Source organism: Nothoprocta perdicaria, unplaced genomic scaffold, assembly GCF_003342845.1.
Source record: "Nothoprocta perdicaria isolate Ctin4 unplaced genomic scaffold, notPer1 scaffold_3, whole genome shotgun sequence".
NCBI classification, from domain to species: domain Eukaryota; kingdom Metazoa; phylum Chordata; class Aves; order Tinamiformes; family Tinamidae; genus Nothoprocta; species Nothoprocta perdicaria.
The window spans coordinates 11,212,446-11,234,161 of NW_020455532.1; the positions used below are offsets into that span (position 1 = coordinate 11,212,446).

The 21,716-nt window shown below is 61.1% G+C and overlaps 1 protein-coding gene across 2 annotated transcripts in view; it reads left to right on the forward strand.

Moving 5' to 3' along the window:
• The first annotated feature begins 73 nt into the window (after positions 1-73).
• SOGA1 (suppressor of glucose, autophagy associated 1) overlaps positions 74-21,716 on the forward strand; it is a 28,867-nt gene continuing 7,224 nt past the window's right edge. The window contains exons 1-6 of one of the 2 annotated variants that reach the window (XM_026042197.1): positions 74-258; positions 9,055-9,279; positions 11,250-11,408; positions 14,528-14,590; positions 17,758-18,993; positions 20,114-20,239. In XM_026042197.1, the coding sequence (XP_025897982.1) occupies positions 9,082-9,279; positions 11,250-11,408; positions 14,528-14,590; positions 17,758-18,993; positions 20,114-20,239 (1,782 nt within the window). In that variant the 5' untranslated portion in view covers positions 74-258; positions 9,055-9,081. The remainder of the gene's footprint in view (positions 259-9,054; positions 9,280-11,249; positions 11,409-14,527; positions 14,591-17,757; positions 18,994-20,113; positions 20,240-21,716) is intronic. The other variant, XM_026042196.1, reaches the window with a different exon arrangement.

Sequence of the window (21,716 nt, forward strand, 5' to 3'; positions counted from 1 at the left end):
GAGGCCAAGCTGCTCTCGCTGGAGCTCAGCGGCAGCGAGAGCGAGTCGCCCGGCAGCGCCGCGCCGCCGCCGCCGCCCTCGGCCGGCGAGGCGTCGCCGCTGCCCTCCGAGCCGTCGGCCGCCTCCGTGGGCAGCAGCCGCCTGCAGCTCAGCACTTCGCTCGCCTTCTCCGACCTCACCGAGGAGCTGCTCGACGGCGGCCACGACGGGCTGCTCCGCGAGCTCGACGACCTGCGCTCCGAGAATGACTATCTCAAGGTGGGCACGGCGCCGGGGCGAGCGGGCAGGGGGTTTGGCGTGGCGAGGGTGGGCTGGCATCTCCGGGCTTGGCATCTCAGGGCATGGTCTGCCTTGACTTGGCATCCCTTGATCGGCCTTGCCTTGGGTTGGCACCTCTGGGCATGGCTTGGTTTGACCTGCCAGAGCATCCCTGGTTTGACCCGGCTTGATGTGGTTTGACCTGGCATGGTGCAGCCGAGCACGGCTTGCGTTGACCTGCCATAGCCTCACCTGACCATGGCTTGTCTTAAGCCAGGCCTAGCATTCCTTGGCATGCCCTGGCACAGCTTGGCTTGACCTGCCATGGCATTGCCGGACCTGGCCAGGCATGACACAGCTCAGCCCAACTTGGCCAGGCGTGGACCTGCTCAGCCCAAGGCCGCCCATCTAGGCTAGAATAGCAGAGCGTGGCCCCGTTCAGGCCAGCATGGCATGACTCGCTTTGGCACAGCGTGGCTCGGCACGGCGTGGCAATGGTTTGCCCTGTGGTTCGGCTCTATTGGGCACCGATGTCCATGGTTTGCCCTGCCCAGGATGGGATGCTCCCGCATTGCTCCTCGCCTTGCTGCCCGCCCTGCCCGCTGACTCTGCCCTGCCCCTGGGGAAGGGATTTTCCAGCTCATTTGCTTTTCCCTCCTTGTTGTACGTGCTGTCAGTGCTGTCAGCGGGGTGCCTGTCTGCTCCCTGGGGCCTTTTTCCAGGCGTGCAGCTTGGCTACCTCCTAAATGGGCACATTTCAAAGGCAGGGCAGGTGACAGGGCTGCAGAGAGCACGTGCTCGTGTCCAACCTGGGTGTCTTGGCCTGGGAGACAGCAGGGTGGGCAAGGAGCCGAGCTGCCCCTCCAGGAGGACTGGGTGAGATGCTGGGTCCCCAGGGGCTGCGGGCGCTTGGCATCCCCTGCTCTTCGGTGCCGTGCGGCTCTGGGGATGTTTGTGCAGTGGTTCTCACTGCAGAAGCACCTGGATGGGGAGCCAAGAGCAGATGTGATGCCTCAGTGACTACTCTTTTGATACCGGAGGTCGGGAAGCCGGTTTAAGGCTAATGCCAAAGTTTATAAACGCATAGGGGTTTTAGCTACAAGTGGACATTAGGCTTTGGGTGACAGGCTCGAAGATGTTCAATTAGGCCCTTTGTCCATTAGCAAAGCCCTAGTTCACAGCTGGTGTCCAAACTCCTGCCAGAATTAGCAGCAAGAGCTTAAGGGCTTTGATTTGCAGAGAGCTGGAAAAATACAGATGAGGCCCCTGCAGGTTGCAAGAATGCAGCTGAAAACGCCTCTGTCCCTTTGCGTTGCATGGCTGCTTGGCAGATCTGCACATGATCATCTCTATAGCAAACTGCAGGGGAGAAGGGTTTGTACGTTGTACCCAAGTAGATAGTGACAAGGTGAATCCATGGCCAGGAGCAGGCATGAAGGTGCAGCTGGATCGTGGTGGGGATGTTCTCGGTGTCCTCTGCCCTTTGCTGCCGCGTTGTTTGGCGTCTGATGGGTTCCTGCATCCTACTGCATGCCTTATAGTGCGTATTTTGAGCGTTGTGGAGGGTGCAAACCTCGTGTGTTTGTAGTGCATGTTGCAGTGGGTGTAAAGCGTGGCGTGTTTCTGGAGCACGGCGCGAGCTCGAGCTCCTGACGGGTCCATGCGCTGGCGCTTCTGCTCCCACCTTCCCGGTGCTTGTGCTCTGCTTGTGAACGTGTTTGGGAGGGAAGGTGAGTGTGACGCAGTCCAGGCGAGTCCAGCCTCGTCCTCCAAATAAAAAAAAAAAAAAGGAGGAAGCTGCACTGTGGGTTTTGCTCCGCTCCTCCAAGGAGGAGGAGAACGTCCTTCTGGGTGTGGGGAGCTCGCTTGTGCTCTGGCTCTTCTATAAATTCGTGGGTTTGGGACATGAAGGCACCTGGGGATAAAGCCAACCCAACCAAGGGTTGGTTGCAGCAGCTCATCTGGGGACCCCAGGGCCAGAGGCTGGGGCTGGAGGTGGCTCTAACCATGGGAGCTCACCACCCCTTGGATACCAGTGAATCACACTTGTTAGGGGTGACAAATTTTCCTAAGGCTCATGAAAATAGCCAAGGATGAAATTTTCACCCATCAGGGCAAAACTGGGGGGGTTTGGGGCAGATGGGTGGGTGTTGGTGTCCTGCTGTGGCTTGGCCCCTTGTCAGGCTCACGGCGTGTGTTGCCACGATGTTTTTGTGGCGTCCATGAGCTCCAAAATGCGTCCGTCCCCGGCAAATCGTGGCACTCTGTCATTGTGCCAGCTGGTGTTGCCTCTTTCCTCGGCTGTGATAATAAAATGTACATATTTAAGCACACCTCAGCCGCTTCTCTTTGCAGCACAGATTTGCTCGGGCTGCACGAGGGGGGATTTTGGACAAAGGCTTTTGCTGAAGGGCTGGCCGTGCAGGGAGGGACCTTTTTGGGCCTGTGTTTTCCTCTTCTGCTGGGCGATGAGTCACAACGAGGCTTCTGAGATCCCGAGCCCCAAGCTGCAAAATGCACCGACGAAATCACCATTGGAGATACTTGGTTTTTCCCCCCCGGGGTTGGTTTTCCTGCAGCTCGGTCCTGCTCCAGGGTGTCCCTGGGGTCTCTCCGGTGCTTGGGCATGGGTGGCCGGGCAGAAGGGGTGCCCTGGAAGCCCCACGACTGCTCCCTCTTCCTCTTTCCCGTCTGGTCGGGTTGTGCCTCTCGCTGCTCCATGGCTGACGTGGGTCGTGGGAGCAGCATAACCCATTGCAGGGGTTCATTAAAGCCCCCCCAGATGCAAGGAGGTGCCTCGGGGGGTCTCTCCCCTGCTCTCCGCGCAGAGGAGCCGCCGGCCCCGCTCGCGCCAGACCAGAGGCGGCAGCAGCAGCAGCAGCTCCGCAGGGACGGGCAGACAAAGAGCGGGCACGGGGAGACGTGGGAGCCGGGGAGGGGACAGGCGGCGCTTGCTCCGTGTCCCTTATCCCATCGGGACAACCCGGCCTCCGTCCCGCTCCGTCCCGGGATGCCGCGTGCCCTCCAGGGGGGCCCGGCTTCATCCCACAGCCCCTTTCCCGCTCTGCAGCCGGCCCCAGCTGCCTGCCCGATAATTTATGGGGGCAGGTGTAGAGCTGAAAAATGTTGTTTTTTCTCTCGCCGGGCTGGCTTTGCTCGCTGAACTGCTGAGGGAAGGGTGGCCGTGTTGGAGCTGCGGTTAATGCATAGGAAGCAGGCGGTGGCACCCAACGGGGTCCCTTCCCCAGGCGCCCCTTTGCACAGGGGTGTCCCCCCGAGCCCCGCTGCAGGGACCTCGTGCAGGGGACGTGCAGCACAGCCCAGCGCCGTTTCCCAGTGGGAACCCAGCGTGCTCTGTGGGTGTTTTTCTCATTTCTTTTTTTCCTTTTCTCCTTGCAATTTGCAGCCTAATTCCCTTATCAGTCAGGTGGCGGCTTGGCGTTAATGGAAAGCTGCTGCTCGTGGTTTCCAGCCTCCGGGATTGCTTCTTGCTCCATAATCCCCCTCAGCACCCGGTGCTGCCCAGTGGGTCCTGCTTGATGCCACAGCCCCGAGCATCCCAAAAAGGGGGTGATGCAAAAACACAGCAAGCTTCCCACCCCGTTTTTGTAAAAAAACGCCTGTTTTCCTCCGCTGCACGGCGAGGGGACGGCGCTGTCCCCGTGGGCAGGCTTGGCCGTGTCCCAGAGCCGTTGCCAAGGCCCCGCAGTGTCTCTGCTCCGGGCAGCGTGACAGCCGCTGATGTCGTCATTATTTGCCTGATTCCCAGCCCGCTGCTGCTCTCTGCCCCTGCGAGATAGCGAGGCAGGGCCTCGACGCGGCGCCGAGCGATGCGCCCGGGCTCCTGCGTGCCTTCTCCTTGCCTCTTTCCGATCAAATGCCATTTGTGTGTATTTTTTAGAGCTGCACCCGGCCTGTTTGTGCCCGGCCTTGCTGCTCTGCCGAGGTCTCCCCATGGGAGGCAGCTTCTCAAGGGGCTGCAGGAGGATGATGGTGCCTCTCACCTTCCTCCCGCGGGTGTTGGTTGGGTGAATGGGCTGGGTTTGGATCTCTGAGTGTTCGAACATCTCCCTTGGGACCGCTGGTTCCCTGCAGGTTTTCCCAAGATGGCAGATTTCCCCAGGAACTCCCGAAAAAACAGGACATTGCTGCTGCTTTGTGTGTGTGCAGGAGGCAGAAGATGGAGCGCATGGATAAATCCGCTCGTGTTAGAGGTGGCGAGCGGCGCTTCCCTGCCCACCAAAGAGGGATCTGGTCTCGAGCTGCTTTCCCGTGATGGAACGAAGTCACCTCTCCCTTCCTCAGTGTCATTCCCTCCTCCTGCCTGGCTCCCTGAGCACATGGAGGCCTCGCTGGTTTGGGTCCCCTGCCTCCCAGCTGCTTCTTGTGGTGTGTATTGGTGGCCCTGCCCTCCCAGGTCCCCTTCTGCTCTCCTGGCTCCAGTTCTCACTTCATTTGCCCCCATTTCTGATGCTTCCTCTTTGCAGTGCCTAGAATTTGAGGTGTTTCCGAAGGGTCCTCGCCACTCCTGCCTCTGCCCTTTATTTTGACTGATTTGCTTTGTGGATTTTTCTATTCTGCCTTTTGAGATGATGCTTTATTTTGACTGTTTTGCTTTGTGCTTTTTATTTTATTCTGCTTTTTGGGATGATGCTTTATTTGACTGTTCTGCTTTGTGTTATTTTTTCATTCTGCTTCCTGAGATGATGCACGTTGGCTCCAGCAAAGGTGGTTTGGGGGCTCCTCCCTGGCCGTGGCTGGAGCTGCTCCCGCAGGGAAGATTTTCCTGCGTTTTCCCCCCCGACAGCCTCTCCTCTCACGCGACACCTTTTCTCTGGGCGGCTTTCCTGGCGGCTCATCACAGCCGGGGCCTCCAGCCGTGTCCAACGGTGCCGCTGAGCTGTTTTGCTGCTGCTCCCGGCCCCGTGCAGAGCATCAGCTTTTCCGCTCTAAGCTCCCTTCCAATTTGCCGGCATCTCCCTGGCCTCCAATCCTAATCCATTTATTATGGCTTAAGCGAACAGCTTGCCTCCGAGGGAAGAGCGCAGTGCCTCGAGCCGTGCTCTCTAATTGCAGGTTTGCTCCGTGGATTTATTGGCGTGACGGGTCCGGGCAAATTCCCGCTGCCAGGATGAAGGGAGGTGCCGCTTTTCTTTCCCTCCCTGCTCCTGGCCCTGCAAAAAACGCCTCCGACTGAGATGCTCCTGGGCATCCCATGAAAGGGGCAACTTGGAGCTGGGATTGCAGTGGACGCAAATGCCCTGAGCGTGGTGGTTGCTGCCATCCCATGGGATGCCTGATGCGGGGAGTCGGAGCAGCATGGAAAGCAGTATGGAAAGGAGCAGCATGGAGCGGAGCAGCATGGAGCTGCTGCTCCCTGCGCTGCTCGAGCCCGTGGTTGCTTGATGGAGCTGCTGCCCCTGCTGAGCAGCCTGAGGAAGACGAGTCACAAAGAGGAGCTGCTCCCGTCAGCGTGTGGATGGGACCCGAGCAGCCCCGCGTGCCTCGACGCTTGTGTTTGAGTCACCTCTCGTACAAATCTGATGGAAAAAGGTTTCCTGCAGCCCCTTCCCGCTGAATCCCACTCTGAATATCCCACTCCCCGACCCCATCGTGTGCGGCAGCGTCTCCAGGCCCTCGTGCCAGGCTGGGCATCCCCAGGACGCCCTGTCCGAGGCCCTCACCGCTCCAGCTGCCTTTGTGCACGACCCTGTTCTCCCTGGCTAGGAGGCCCTGGGATATAAGTGGAAGGGGGAAGCAGCTAGCAGCCCTTTGATTTTAGTAGAGGGTGCCAATGTTGGCCAGTTGTGGTGTGTGTGTTCAGGCTTGCGGGGTTCCTGGTTGCATCCTGTGCCTGCGAGTGCCAGCCCTGCCTCCCTGCTGCACCGGAGCATCCTTGGCACCGTGGGCTGCACCAGAGGTGTCCTTGGCACCACGGGCTGCACCAGAGCGTCCTTGGCACCGCAGCACCCGCCTTGGCAGGGCGACATCGCCGGCGAGCTCCTCAAGTCTGCCCGGAAGATAATCCCGGATTGTCCCATTGACGCTCCTTATTTGTCATGTAGCATTTAAAGATAACAGTGAGCGACTGTGACTTATCCCTCCAGCTGCCTGGGCCCCTTGGGGCCACTCCTGTGGATGGGGCTTTGTGCGGGGGAGCGGGGTGCCGGGCACCCCCAGCCCCGCCGGGCGCCGAGCCCGCTGTGGCGAGGGAGGCCGGACCTGCCGCTGGCCAAGTGTGTGCCCAGGGTGGTGTCCCTTGTTCCCTAGGGAATGGGAGGCCAGCGGAATGTTCCCCAGGGAATGGGGCCTGGTGGTGGCAGAGACTCGGTGCTCGACCAGAGCTCGGTGCATCTGCGGTGTCGGAGGGTGTGGGGCAACGTGCACTCGCCCTGGACACCTCTCCTCGTATCAGGCTGGTGTTTCAGGCAGTCGTCCAGCAGCAGCAGCACTGCTGGGGGCAGAGGGGCTTCACCCTGGTGCAAGGCAGTGGCCTGGAGACCCTCTCCTCAGCTCTGGCCACTTGGGAAGCAGGAATTGCATTTAGCAGCAGATGGAGGGTTTTAGTGGCGTGGGCCTTTTGGCAGGGAAATGGATGATCCCTTTTCGGGAAGGTTCCAGGTTTGACCATGTTGAGGGTGACAGCCACAATGGGGTGCAGTTTCCTTGGAAGACTTGAGGTTGCACTAGCGGGGACTTGGAAAGAGCCTTGGTTGGTGCCACCAGCTCCGTAGCGGCCTCCAGAGCCCAGAGGGGACAGTCCCTGGATGTCACCTGGGGATGCCGCCTGTTGCAGGTGGGTCCCGTGGTGTTTGTGGCCTGAAAACCTGGAGCAATCTCTGGGTTGGTGTCGGTGCCGAGAAGCAACCTGCCCCTCCACGAGGGCTCCCTCGTGGGGGCTGAGTCCCCACAAGCACTAATGAGAAACGCGTCACCGTGCAATTTAACGAGGCTGCAGAGGTGAAAGGTGGCCCCAGCTCTGCAGTTGCTTCCTGGTGACAGAAGGAGCCGCAGCCTCTGCTGCCCAGGGAGATGAGGCCTCGTTCGCATCATTGGACTTGGCGAGCTGGCCGCGGCGCAGCCCGGGGCTGTTGTCCGTGTTGCTCCTTCGCTGCCCAAATCCAGCACAGCCTAATGGGCTCCTCCGTGCCAGGCTCCCCGTGGCTGCCTGTGGCGGCAGAGCGGCTTGGGGGGCAGGTCCCAAAGAGGTGGGTGCTGTGGGTTCTGCCCCGCCAGGGTGTCACCTGCTGCCCCCAGCCTGCAGGGAGCTGCTAGATCCATCTTCTCCCATCATGGCTCCTGGGTCTCACCAGCACCTTCCTCGCATCCACCCTCTTCCCTATCCCTCCTAGGGGCCTGGTCCCGTCTAGCAAAGTGGTGGCCTGGCTTCTGCAGCGTCCCAGTGCGCAGTGACCTGTCTGTGAGGCCTCGTGCCCACCCGGGGCTGTTGGTGGCAGCCTGCCCTTGCTGGCATGTGCTCCTGGGGACACGGTGCTCCGTCGGGGCCCTCGGGATGCTCGGTGGCCCTGGGGCCGGCCAGTCCTTCTCCTCTTTCCCGCTGGGCCTGGCAGGGGCTCTTGTCCCCATGTTGCCTCTTCCCTCCTCTCCTCTCGGGGCTCCTCCGCTCGCCCGCCTGGCTCCCTCCTCTGACACATCTTTTCCAAGGCGACCTACATTCTTTTTTCTTGCCGGAGCTGCCGCCGCCTGCAGAGAATCCTCTCCCTGCCCCCACCATCCTCTTGATTTCCCTCTTCAAATATCTGCGGGCGCTCTGCGGCTCCCCGGGGCTCGGGCAGGCACGGGGATGGTTTGAAGTCCACGCTGCCCTCCTGAGGTCACTGCTGGCCCCACGGGGCTCGGTGGCAGCTCGGGGGTGGCTTTTGCTTGGGGCTGAGCCTGCTGTGCTCTTACCTCCCTAAGAGATGCTCCGTGGGGTCGTGTGCCGTCATCCACCGTCCCTCTTGGAGCGTGTCCGTGTCCTGGAGCGCCGCTGAGGAGCCTGCCGGGATTCCCCGTTTGCCGAGCACGAGGCTGCTGGAGGGCTTGGTGTGATGGGCGCAGGGCCTTGGTGGCGGTGGAGCACGGGGCCTTGGGCGAGACGCGTTACCTGCTGTGACTGCAACCGTGCTCTGCGCTGGAGGAGCGGGACCGCTGGTGTGCGGGGCTCGGAGCCTCGCGTGGAGGAGGAGGGAGGGCTCGATCTGCTCGATCTGCTGCTCTTTGCTGTCTTTTCAAGCCTACAAATAGTCCTGCTCCGTTCCCAGGGCCTGGCAGCTTTCTTCAAGAGGGACCTTCATCCGTGTGGGGAGGCAGCTGCGGCCTAAGGAGAAAGAGTCTCCATTGCTGTGAGCGGGCCTGTGGTGCCGTGGGACGTCACCCACGGGGCACACGTGAGCAGGGAGCTGCTGTGTGGGGTTGGTGCTGTCCCCACACCCCAACGCTTTGTGGCTGTGGGGCAGCACCTCCTGCCTGCTGCTCCCCGGCCCCTTCCACCTCTTGTGACCTTTGCTCTGTGCTTGGGAGCTGGGGCACCCAGACCAGGGGTATTTGGGCCGTAGCATCAAGTTTCTTTTCCCAAGGATAGAGATGGGGCTGCTCATTTTGAGGATGGCCAAGGAGCCGTGGCAGAGCTGGGGGCAACCCTGAGCTCTGGGGGCTCTCGCTGCCACCAGCAGCCCAGGAGGATCTGAGCACCTTGGCATGGAGGAGCCTCTGGGTGCCATGGGAAAGGGGACAGGGAAAGCCAGTCACACATGAGCCAGGCTGTGGGGCTCCCTGACACGCGTCTCCCCGCAGGACGAGATCGAGGAGCTGCGTGCGGAGATGCTGGAGATGCGGGACGTCTACATGGAGGAGGACGTCTACCAGCTGCAGGAGCTGCGGCAGCAGCTGGACCAGGCCAGCAAGACCTGCCGCATCCTGCAGTACCGGCTGCGCAAGGCGGAGCGCCGCAGCCTGCGCGTGGCGCAGACCGGGCAGGTGGACGGCGAGCTCATCCACAGCCTCGAGCAGGACGTCAAGGTACGGCCAGGCCGCCCCGCGCCGCTTGCTTTCCCTTGGTGCCCGTGCACCTTGGTGGCGGGGGGACGTGGAGGGAGGGCCTGAGCATCCCGCCATTCAGTGTGCAGGAGAGCCGGACACGGTCACATTGGTGGGTCCTCTCGTTGCTGGTGGTGTTGGGTGGCCTGGGAGGGGACGGTTAGGACAAAAGGCTCCTCACAGTTTGGGGGAACCATCTCTCAATGGGATGTCACCATTCCCCTCTAGCCATGGAGGTCCAAGAAGGGAGGAGCAGTGTTTTCATGCACAGGCAGTCGAGGAGGAGGAAGAGGAGGAGGAGGAAGAGGAGGAGGGGGAGGGGGGCTGCCTGTGCCGTTGCAGCCCATGCAGTGAGGGCAGGGGCTGCCTCGGCAGCCTTGCACTGCCCAAAGGCTCCCCGTGCCGGTGCTCAGGGGCCAGGCTGCGTCCCCGGCAGCTCCTCACGAGCTCACAGGGGCTGCCGCGGGATGCAGGGTGGCGGGATGAAGGCAGCACGGGTGCCCGTACCCCCAGCCCGGCAACCCCTGGGCTGCGGCACCCGGAGCTCCCTTATCTCAAAGGATTGGAATTTGCAGGGTGCCGAGGCCACACGAGCAGAACAGGAGGCAAAAGGGCTACGATGGGGCAGCTGCTCCGTGCTGGAGGCTGGAGCAGCACGAGATTGCCTAGTCCTTCACTCGACCCCTTTCCTTCGCCTGGCTCCCCCTCTTGCAGGCGCTGTCCTGCCTGCAAGAGGGGGCTGCTCCGGGCGCTCCCCTCTTTGCCGTCGGAGGCAGGATGGAGTTTGAAGCGGAGCCAGCAAGGTCCTTGCACAAAGCAGCCCTGGAGCTGCCAAGTGCCCTCGAAGCAGAAAACAGCCTGGGTGGGAGCCGAAACGCGCCGTGAGTGGAGCTGGAGAGGCTCCTTGAGCGGGGCCGGCCCGGCTGGAGCCCGTCTCACGCCGCCCGGACCTGCCCAGCCTCAGTCCCTGCTCCTTGCGGGGCTTTGGGAGGATGGAGTTTGTGCAGGGTGCTGAATGCAGGCGGCAGCTCCGGGGGCAGAGCGGGCTCGGCTGCCCGCGCGCTCCCCGCGGGCCCCTTGGCTCCATTCCCACGCACGGGAACGAGCGCTTTGTTCGCTCCCGTGGGGAACGGGCAGAGCTCCCGCTCGCTGCTTTGGCGGCTCCCATCGCTCCGGCCCTGCCGGAGCAGCGGCAGGACTTAGGCGAGGGGCAGCTGTGAGGTTTTTCCGTAACCCGATGCAGCAGCTCCCCTTTCCCCCCCGGGGCTGCCCGGGAAACCGGCTGTCCTGCAGCGGCTCGCCTGGCTCAGCTGTGTCGGGGCCCGGTTAGTACAAAAAGGCAGAGAGCATCTGATGTCCTGGTGACGCTCCTGGGGAAGCCGGGCTTTAGCAGGCACCCCGGAGGGGAGCCTGGTGCAAGGGTGGTCACTGCGTGACATACAGGGCACACGCCAAAAATGCAGAAGATCTCCCGATTTCTGTGGTTTGGCTGCAGGCCCACGCTGGGCAGGGGGCACTTTGCCATGTTGCAGCTTCTGGATGGTGGAGGGATGGTGCCCAGTGACTTTCCAGATCCTGCTGCCACTGGTACCGGCGTGCTGTGGGCCAGTGAAAGGCTCCCATATGTGCCCCATATGGTGTTTGCTTTGGAGGTCGTCTGCTCCCTGTTCCCAGCTCCTTGTCCTGTCTGGTTGCCCATTTGTTAAGATCTGCAGCCTGTGGCAGTAAGGATAGGTGTTTGCATGGAGGGCTGTGGGGCTTTAGCATGGAAAAGGGCCCATCTTGGCTCCTGCAGGACTCATGAGGGGTTCAGACACAGCTTGAGGATCTCCTTGGGCACCATCCATGGGCTGCAGTTACATTCAAGGTCCTGCCCCGGTGCTCCGGGCAGCTGCAGTCCTGGCTCTGAGCGTGCAGCTCCCGGCCCGATCACAGCTGGGTTGTGTCCCCAGGTGGCCAAGGATGTCTCCGTGCGGCTCCACAACGAGCTGGAGGCAGTGGAGAAGAAGAGGATCAGGCTGGAGGAGGAGAACGAAGACCTGCGCCAGAGGCTCATCGAGACAGAGCTGGCCAAGCAAGTGGTGCAGAACGAGATGGACAAGCTCCGAGAGGTGAGCGGCACGTGGGGAGCGGGGCCACGTCCTTGGGGAAGGATGGTGGCACGGGGTGCGTGCCGAGCAGTGCAGACCCATGCCCAGCTGTTAGAAACGCCAGCGAGGCTCTGCCCCGGGCGGCTCCGCTCGCTTTGCTGAAACCCAAGCCGCCCAGCCGGGGCGCAGCCGAAACCCGAGCGGCTCCCCGCTCGCCTCCCTGCTCCGAGGGAGGCCTGTGAGCAGGGACGGAGTGTCTCCGATTGCAGCGGGGCTCGGCACGGCCTCTCTTAATGCATCCCCGGCAGAAATGGCTCTTCCTGAGCCTGGCAGCCCGGTGAATCGCGTGCGGTGGAGGCTGTTCCCTTGCCCGGCGCGGTGCCCGGTGCTGCCCGGGTTTTGTGTGTCCGTGGGACGCAGCGGGCGGGCCGGGTTTGCTCCTGTGCTGCAGTCTCAGGTGGTTCGGCAGGGCTGGCTGCTGTTCCGTCCTTGGTGACAGAAAGGCATCCTGGTGACAGCGAATCCGTCACGGCGCTCGTAACCCACTTCCCCAGTGCCCCGGGCGCCGCATCCCCAGGGAGCCTCTGGCAGCGCCGCTGCCTGAGCTGCCGAGGCAGCAGAATCACAGGATGGTTAAGGTTGGAAGGGACCTCTAGAGATCACCGAGTCCAACCTAGAAGGTTAGGACTTCTCCACAGCGTCAGAGGAGATGCTGCGGCCGAGCCCCGCGTGGGCAGGAGAGCCGGGATGTGGCTTGGGATGGCTGGGACCACTTGCGCCCTGGCTGGATTTGCAGCCTGGGTTTCCAAGGCGGAGAAGGCGGCCATGGGATCTGTGCACAGGGTACCCAAGAGGTCCCGGTGTCTTGCCTTGGCCAAAAGCCACTCTTGCCTGCCCTCCTTGTGCATTTTGACAGAAGGTATCAGGGTGTGCAGGGTGGTATCTTTGTGCGTGGTAGCGAGGAAGACGAGTCCAAAGGAGCGGTCGGGGATGTCGGGAGCACCTTCCCGAGGCTCCCGGCTGCAACGCCGAGCAGGTTCGCGTGCGGAGCAGCTGGGCCGTTCGCCCTGGCTTGTAGAGCCCAGTGTGTGAGACCTCTCTTCCCCGCTGCATGCGAGGCCAGAGGGGCCCCGCATGCTCTGTGCCCCGCTTAGAGCAAAGTCTAGTGCCCCAAGGGGGGATGAGCCGGACTCCCTAGGCCTGGCCCAGCCCCCCCTCTTTGTGCTTGGGAGAAGAGCGCTCCAGCTCTTGGAAGCACCCCAAGGTGCAGAGCTCCATGGACCAGGTGCTGCTGGTGAGGAGCTGCGTGGGTGAAGCCGAGCCCTGCAGCAGCACCACCCCAGCGAGCAAGGCACTGGGGTTACTCGCTTAATTCCGGAGTGCTAATTAGACAAATGAGCGAGTTCGCAGCCTGGGGGCTCCTCTTTTCTTCTGGCTGCAGGGAGCCGAGCAGCAGCAGAGCTTGTTAGCAAAGCAAACAGGAACCGGGCGCTGCTGGGGCTGGGCTGGTCTTGCCCCCTGAGGGCAGATTATTCTCCCGTGCAAGTGGCTTTTCCCATAATTGGATAATCGTGGGGATGGGTGGTTAATCAGTGGGTATTTGTGCCGCTGGCTCTGCCCCACCGGAGCAGTGGGATCCTTCCAGCGGCGTCTCCCCAGAGCCTGGGGAGGCAGCAGAGAGTGGGACGGGGCCAGGGACCCAGAAACCAGCTGGGAACATGGAGCTGCCCAGGGGGACTGCAGGGCCTTGCCCACGGCAGTGACTGACACCCGACCCAGGGCGCTGCTTTTGGGGTGCTCGGGGGGCCAGGGGTGCCCTGTGCCCCCCGGCTGTGGGGCTGGGGGTGCCCAGCCTGCGCCGGGGGGAGCGTTTGCAGCAGCAGCAGCACATCAGCGATGGTCTTGGCCTTAATAGGAAAGCCTGGGTCTCGGTGCCTTGGCGCAGGCAGCGTTTTGCATTTCACAGCTGCTTTCCTTGGCTGCTGCGCCAGCTTGGGAGGAGGTGGAGGGCGGCCGCGCACGGGGGCTGGTGTCCAAGGGGCCCAGCGTTGCCCTCGGTGGGTGCAGGATGGTGCTGAGCTCCTGGTGCCTCTCCTGGATACTGCAGCTCTCATCTCGGGAGGTCACACTGGTCTCCCTGTGTCCACAGCCTCCGGAGCCCCAGGGTAGCATGGAGCTGGGATAGGGCTGGAACAGCTGAGTGCTTCCGTGTTTTCCCCCTACCTTCCATTCCCAGATGACTGGCCTGGCTTTTCCCCCCACCTTGGCCCTGGGCACCTCTTTTTTTACTCATGGCTCTGATGGGCAGACAGAGGATTCCCTGGAGCTCTGCTGGTCTCCGGGCTCACTGGTGCCCTGTGCTTCGGGGATTTACAGCCCGCACAGAGATCCTGCAGCGTCGGATGCCTTCGGAGCGGCTCTGCTTGCTGGGATTTATGAGGCAGAGCTCCACAGGGCAGGATCTGGGAGGGCCCCAGCTCCCTGCGAGCTCCTCAGCAGTGACTCACCCTGCCTGGAGCCCCGGTGACACAGCCACCGCCTCCTGAGTGACATTCATTGGGTATCTGGGTGCTTCAGAGCCCGGGGGCTTGAGGAGTGACCCGGCCAAAATCGCTGGCTCCAGGGCTCGGCCGAGCTCATGTAAAACAGGTAGAATGAAGCTCTCGAGTTGCCTTATGCTGCCCTGTGCTTTTCACAGGGCCCTCCTGGGGCCTTTGCCGCCCCTGTGGAAGGAGGAGGTGATGAGGGACGTCTTCATCACCTGGGATGCCCCCAGAGCTGTCTCTCGGCCTGGGAACCAGATGTCCTGCTCCGTCCATCCTGACGCAGCGTCCTGTGACTCAGGCTTGCCGGCTCTCGTTTCCTGTTCTCGCTGCTCGTGTTGGTGCTTGCTGCCTGCAAGGAGAATTTGTGGCTAAACTGCACGGTGTAGAGCTTGGCAGTCCTGCTTCTCCAAAGCCAGGGGCTGCAGTCTGCAGGCTCCACAATTCCTGCATAATCCTGGGTTTTGCAAGCTCCTGGAGAGGCTGACATCGCTTTTCTAGGCTGGCCCTGAAGGATGCTGCAAAGCAGGGCCCTGCGTGCAGCGAGCTGTTCCTGCTGCATTTGCTGTGTATAACCTGTCTCTCTTCCCTCTGCAGAATTCCTTGAAGAAAAGGGGGTCTCGTTCCGTCGGGAAGACTGAGAAGAAGCCCTCGGTGCAGGTATTTGTGCTGCGTGGCTGGGGCGCTTGGTGTTTGCTTGCTGATGGTGGTGGCTGCATGCGGGACGTCAAGTGTGATCCCGGGCATGGCAGTGACATCCCCTTGCTCGCAGGGCTTTCCCGCCTGCACAGGGGAGGAATTGATGCGCTGGGGCATCTCCGTCGTCCTCAGCCACCCTCTTGTCCCCTCTGTCAATGGGGCATCAGTGGCTGCGCCAGCAGCTTTAACCCTTTGCCTCTGTCACCACCCGGTGCTGTAGGAGTGAGTTGAAGGACTTGGCTTTCACAGCGCAGAGCTGCTCCTGGTCTAGTCTGGGGCTCTTGCAACCTCCATCTCTCCTGTCTGTGCTGGCAATGATACCCAAGGGACCACAATGAGAGCCACTGAGGGGTGCAGGTGTCACCGTTTTCCATCCCAGCCATGCTACAAGGACAATGCAGGACATGGGGTATTTGTCAGCTGGGGGAAGGATTTCATCTGCCACTTGCTGTTGAGATGAGCGGTCGTGACTTGCTAATTCCATTACTAGGAGTTGAAGGGACAGAGCTGCTGTTTTGGTAGTAGACATGGAAGTGCCTTATTGCTCTTGAAATCCACTTTCAAAGGCAAAAGGTGGGAAAGACCTACTTCCAAGGTGGGAAAGGATCAGTAAATCGGATCAGTAAATTCCCTTGTGTAGAGATGGCCCTCTCACACACTCTGTGTGGGCTGGACAAGCCAAGCGTGGTGTCTCTGGGCTACTCCTAGCGATGCCAAGACCTCGTTGCCTGGGGTGCCAGGTGAAGATATGCTGGTCTTTGGCTTCAGGAAGGTGCAGCTTGCAGTGACCAGCGCAGTCCAGTGCAGTGACCAACTGCACTGGTCAAAGAACCACCTGAGAACCACTGAGCGGTGGCCCCATCAAGCTCCAGGAACAGAGCTGAACCCCCTGAGGCTTAACTAGAGCCCAGCCTCTGCCTCCTGCTGAGCCAGGAGGGGTAGGAAACCCAGCCCAGCCTTAGGCTGCAGTCACACAACCCTGTGCTTCTCTTCGCCCAGGCACATGGGGCAGGACGAAGGAGCTGGCCCAGCCTCAGAGCTGTGGGTAGCGCTGCAAAGAAACCTCAGGCTTCCTGGGGCTGCGGGGAGCGCTCGTTTTGCTGCAGAAACCGCCCTTTGCAGCTGGCATCTGCTGGGCTCTTCTCTACGTGCCCTTGCAGCGCTCATCTCTCATGCGGCGCCGAGCACGAATAACGTTGAGACATAAATATAAGTGCCCCAGGCTGTGGCTTCCTGCCATGGGGCTGAGCTGGCCCAGCCGCTGCGGCCCCTCGTGACTCACGGTGGCTTCCTGGGTCTGCTTCCTGCTCCGCGGCGCATCCGCCACCACTAAAACACGTGGTGACAGGGACGGACCCCTAGCTGAGGTCCCTGCTCTCTTCCCCCGGATCCCGGCAGAGCTCCCGAGGGATTTGGTGCCCGCCTGGGTGCCCCGCAGCCCCACGCTCTTGCCATGCGCTGGCAGCGCCAAGGTTGCAGGGAGAAAATCCAGCCAGCTGCCTTTTTCCTGGGAAAACAGGAACTGAGGTCACGTCTGCCCCGGGCGGCCGGCGCGGAGCTGGCCCTTGCCGCCCCTAATCTCCACAGCTAATTAGAAAGGGCCACTTGTGAGGCAGAATATAGCTCTAATGCGCCTTAGCGAGGTCACATCTCCGCCAGGAGCCCTGTTTGCAAACGGGCACGGGAGAGGAGGCTCAACGCTTTGGAAAAGGGCTCAGCACCCCAAAAACATGCGTGTGCCATGGAAAACACAGCCCTTGCTTGGGGATCTGTGTAAAAACCAGGACCTGGATTGCGTTCCTGCAGATCCCGGTGTGACACACGGCTATGCCGGAGGCTCCAGGAGCTGTGTTTGCTTTGGTGCTGATCCAGGGATGGAGCAGGGCTAGTCCGTAGGCTCCTTGCTCTCTCCCAGGAGCCGCCTGCAGGAAAAGGGCATCAGGCTGGATCGTGTCCCTGCAGCTCCTGACATAAGCGGCGCTCAGGGGCACGAGGCCAGAACGGCCCCCGTGGCTCCCGGGTGCCACCGGAGACACCCCGCTGCCTCCATCCATTGCAGCCCCGGCCGCCCCGGGCTCGTAGAGCAGCCCTGGAAGGTCGCAGAGGAAATAGCTGGTGGGCTTTGAGCCATGGCACCGTGGGCACGGTGTGGATGGCAGCGCGGAGGGGTCACCGCTGTCCCCGCTGGAGCAGAGCCTGTTGCTCCCGGCCGAGGAAACAGGAAACGCGCTGAGCTCGGCGAGGGCTGCGAGCGAGAGGCTCTTTGTGCGGGCAGCTCGTGCGCTGGGAAGCGAGCGCCCGGCACCGTGTCTCCAAACTGCCCAGTTTCCTCACAGCTCTGCCCGGGAAAGCTGCTCCCTGCGGCCGTGCACAGGGATGGCCCCGCTCCCTGCGCAGCCTCCGGCCCTGCCCCGGCCTCCGCAGGAGCCGAGCGGCCACTGGAGTGACCCCGAGCACGGGAAGCCGCGAGCTGGACGCCAGGAAATCCTTCTGCCTCCAGCAACCTTCCCGGAGCGCGGAGAAGCTCTCCCTGGGCAAAGCACTGAAATCCTCCTTGCTAAATTTAAACAAAGTGCTGGAAAACAGGCTGGAGCAGCGCAAGGGGCTTGGCAAGGGGCTGCTGAACCTTCTCGTGCTTTTTTGGCTCCGCTGCCCGTGCCGTGCGGTGCGGAGGCCGCGGCAGCAGGGGCAGCTGCCGGGAGCGAGCAGGGCTGGGATGCTGGGCGGCCGCCAGCAGCAGCCCCAGCCCTTCTTCCCAAACGTGTTGTGGCCGCTGGGCTGGGAGGCGAGCGCAATCCGCGGGGGAGGAAACCAAGCTGCAGCTTTTATTTTCCTCCGTGGAGCCGGGTGTCTTTCCCTCCGGGCTCTTCCATGCTGCTGCTTCTCCAGATGCTGCTGCTTCTCCTTCTGGGATGAAGCTCCAGTTTGGAGGGGCTGCTGGGGTGCAAGGGCAGCGTGTCCCCAAGGGGGTCCCATATGTCCTGGTCCTGTTCTGCCTCCTGGGCTCACTGGCTGTCTGGGATCAAAACAACCCTTGAGCTGAGCAGAAAAGCACCCAGCTTGCTAGGCCTGCCTAACTGCAGCCGATCTGACCGTGTCTCTAACGCCCCTGCCCTCTTCATTCCCAGGAGGACAGTGCAGACCTCAAGTGTCAGCTGCATTTTGCCAAGGAAGAGTCGGCGCTCATGTGCAAGAAGCTGACCAAGCTGGCCAAAGAGAACGACAGCATGAAGGAGGAGCTGGTCAAATACAGGTCCTTGTATGGGGACCTCGACAGCTCCCTGTCCTTGGAGGAGCTCGCCGACTCTCCCCACTCCCGGGAGGCCGAACTCAAAGTCCACCTGAAGCTCGTGGAGGAGGAGGCCAATATCCTGAGCCGGAGGATAGTGGAGCTGGAGGTTGAAAACCGTGGGTTGCGGGCGGAGATGGATGACATGAAGGGTCAGGGGGACAAAGAGCTCCTCGGACAGGACATTCGGTTCCTGTCGTCCCCCTCGAACTGCGGGGACTCCGGGGAGAGTCTTGTGGAGCTGAGACGGCACCTGCAGTTTGTGGAGGAGGAGGCCGATCTGCTGAGGCGGTCGCTGATGGAGCTGGAGGACCAGAACAAGCTCCTCATGAACGAGCTGAATAAGTACAAGTCTGACCACGACCTGGACATCACGTTGTCGGAGGACAGCTGCTCGGTGATCAGCGAGCCCTCGCAGGAGGAGCTGGCCACGGCCAAGGTGCAGATCAGCGAGCTGAGCGGCAAGGTGAAGAAGCTGCAGTACGAGAACCGCGTGCTGCTCTCCAACCTGCAGCGCTGCGACCTGGCCTCCTGCCAGACCACCAGGCCCATGCTGGAGACCGACGCCGAGGCCGGAGACTCGGCACAGTGCATCCCCACCGAGCTCTGGAGGGACGGGCCCGTCGGCGGCGAGAACGATGCCCAGGAAAGGATGCCTGGCAGCGGGAAGGCTCCGGACGGCAGCCCCACCAAGCTGCTCAAGTCCAAGGACTTTGAGACCCTGCTGGGCATCCGGGACCAGGCAGCGCTCGTCAGCAAAGCCATCGACGTCTTGATTTCGGACACCAACGGCTTCACGTCCAGCCTCAAGCTGTGCCTGGACAACGAGAGCGTGGGCGGGATGCTGAGCGAGGCCGTGGACAACAGCAGCGAGAGCCCCAGCGACGCCAAGCTCCTGAATGTGCTCGTGATGAGGCTCGGCGTCCTGCAGCAGGACCTGGGCTGCTTCATGAGGAAGGTGGACCACCTCGCTGACTGCCTTAAGGAGCAGACAGACTCCTTCCCCTTCTCTGGCCCCAGCGGCCAGGACTCCACCAAAGAGACACTGCAGAAAGAGCACGGCTCCGACTTCCAGGTACGGCTCTCTTTCCCACGTCACTGCAGTTCCCTCGCAGCAGTTATTGCTTTATTTGCCACGCTTTTCCCTCTGCTTTAGCAAAGCAACCCCCGAGCTGTAACGTAACCTCCTTGTGCCTCTCTAGAGCAAAACCCAGACTAACCCTCCACTCGCTGCATGCCGGTGGAACCCAGGACAAGATAGGACTCTGCTCCAACAGAGTGTGCGCAGGACAGTAGGCGGAGCTGGGCCTGAGCTGGGCCTGAGCTAGGCCATGGGGAAGGCTGGGTTGGGGCTTTAGCACTCCAGACATGAAGCCCCTACTGTCCCCATGGGCACAAATGCCCGTGCATTTGTGCACAGGTGGGTGCCAGGCTCCTTGTTGCAGAGCCGAGCGTCCCTAGGCGGGCTCGGGAGCTCTTCCCTTATCCCACATTGACCGCTGGCTCCCGGGAGCAGCTGGGCATGTGGGACCTGGAAGGTACTGCAGATTGCAAGGCTGGGATAATGGCCCCCAGGGGAAGGAAACTGCAGTCCCGAGCTACATACACTGAGGAAAGAGATCCCAGACCAGAAAATCTGTAGAGCGAAGACACAAGGGCAAATTTGGGTCTGATAACGGGCGTTTTTGGCGCAGTGGAGAGGAGCTCCCCAGCTCCTCTCCCGAGGTGGCCATCACCTGCCTGGAAGTGCGTCCCATAGGGGAGGGAAAGCAAGCCCCAGCTGCTGCTTTGGCAGGAGCCCTCGTGCCGTGCCGGGGCCAGGCCTCTCTCTGGAGCACACTCGCTTGTTCAGAGTTCTATTTTGCTGCATGCTGCCGGACCCCAGTCCCTCCCGCCCCGCTCCTGGTCTCCCCCAGTCACTGCATGGCACCGTAACTGGTGTTTGCACATTTTTTCCCTCTCTCTCTCTTTTTTTCCCCCCCTCCCCGAACAACCCAGGCCACGTGTCTCCTCATCCTGTGTTTCCTTTTGGTTTCCGCATTGTCTCCCGCCATGGTGATGAAGCTCCTTCTCCTCCTCATCCTTTTTGTCGTCTTGTAGTTCTTTACTGTTTCGGAGACCCATTGTTTTGTTTTCTGGCTTTCTTTTCTTCCCGCTCTTTTGGTTTGTTCTCATTAACTTGCCCACGCATGCAGCAGCCTGATTTTAGGGACGCCGACCCTTACCGCCTCACCCACGCCAAGGACACGGACACCGGCACTGCGCATCCCCGGAGCTACAAAACCTGCCGGCCTGATGAGAACGACTCCTACGCCTCCGAGGTACGAAGCAGCCTCCCCTGGGGTGGCCGGGGACGGTCACGGTCTAGCTGGGCACAGAGCAATGCCATGGGGAGGAGCGAGATCTCCTTGGGCTGGGCTGGCAGGGACATTGCTTCCTCAGTGTCCTTTTCATAGTTTATAGCTTAAGGTTGGAAGGGACTGCAGAGGTCATCTAGTCCAACCCCGTGCACACGCAGGGTCACCCAGAGCACAGGGCACAGGGCTGCATCTAAGCGAGTTTTGAAGATCTCCAAAGGAGGAGACTCCACAACCTCCCTGGACAGCCTGTGCCAGGGCTCTCTCACTGTCTAGAAATGTTTCCTTAAGCTCCTATGGAACTTTTGGTGCCTCAGCTTGTGACCATTTCCTCTAGTCCTATTACTGTCTACCACTGAAAAGAGGTCACCCCCTCCTCCTCACTGCCTCCCTTGAGGTATTTACAGACACTGATCAGGTCCCCCCTCAGCCTCCTCTTCTCCAGGCTGAACAGGCCTGGCTCCCTCAGCCTTTCCCCATAGGGCAGATGTTCCAGGCCCCTAAGACTTCCAGACTTTTGAGGTCTGTGTTCCCAACAGGGACTGAAAATGCCACTGGGGTGACCGACCTCACCCTCCCAACCACAGCTTGTGCCTGTTGCTGCTTGATTTATCCCTTGGCACTACCGAGCAGAGTTTGGTTTTTTTCTGAGGAGTTGCAGGCTGATAGAGGTCACCCCATAGCCTTCTCTTTTGCCAATTAAGCCAGTCCAGCTGCATCCACCTCTTACAGACAGTGTCCAGTGCTGCTGGTGTGCAGAAGAGCTGGGGACGAACCTTCAGACCCCAGTGTGGCTGTGGGCACAAGTTTTTGGAGATATCTTTGGGTTAAGGATGAGAAGGTTCCACCTGCCTATTAAATTGCCTGCTACCAGCACCATACATTAGTGGTCAGTGCTATACCCAGCAGAGTCTCCTCTGCTTTGATTAGAAAAATAATTTTCTGTGGGCTTGCTAGGCAGTAGATAACCATGTGCTGGGTGTCCTGGTCCTCCTGCGTGGCCTCAGGCAGCCCTGGCCCTGGATCTTGGACTAAACAGGCTCCTCAGGGAAAGCTCCAGTGCCCATTCCCCGGTGCTCCAGCCCCAGCTGTGTCAGGCTGGGGGCTTTGCAGTTCAATTCCACTACTTTATCTAGGCCAGGCCCCCAGGTCATTCCCGTGTGGATGGGATGAGTTCTCCACGAAGTGGAGGGAGATGGACCTGCTGCAGACCCTCTGGCCTTGGGTCCCTGGGCTGGGGAGCTCCCTCCAGGCTCAGAGCCTGGCTCCAGACAGCAGGAATGAGTCAGGATCTTTCCCTGAGCACTTCAAGCTCAAAAGCTGCTCTGGGAGCCACCTCATTCGACCCTTAGCTGTGGGCCTGGCTGGGAAGCAGGCAGGCGTGTGACACTGCCCGCTCTGCGCTGCAGGCCTGATGGGTGAGACACGTCTGCTGCTGACC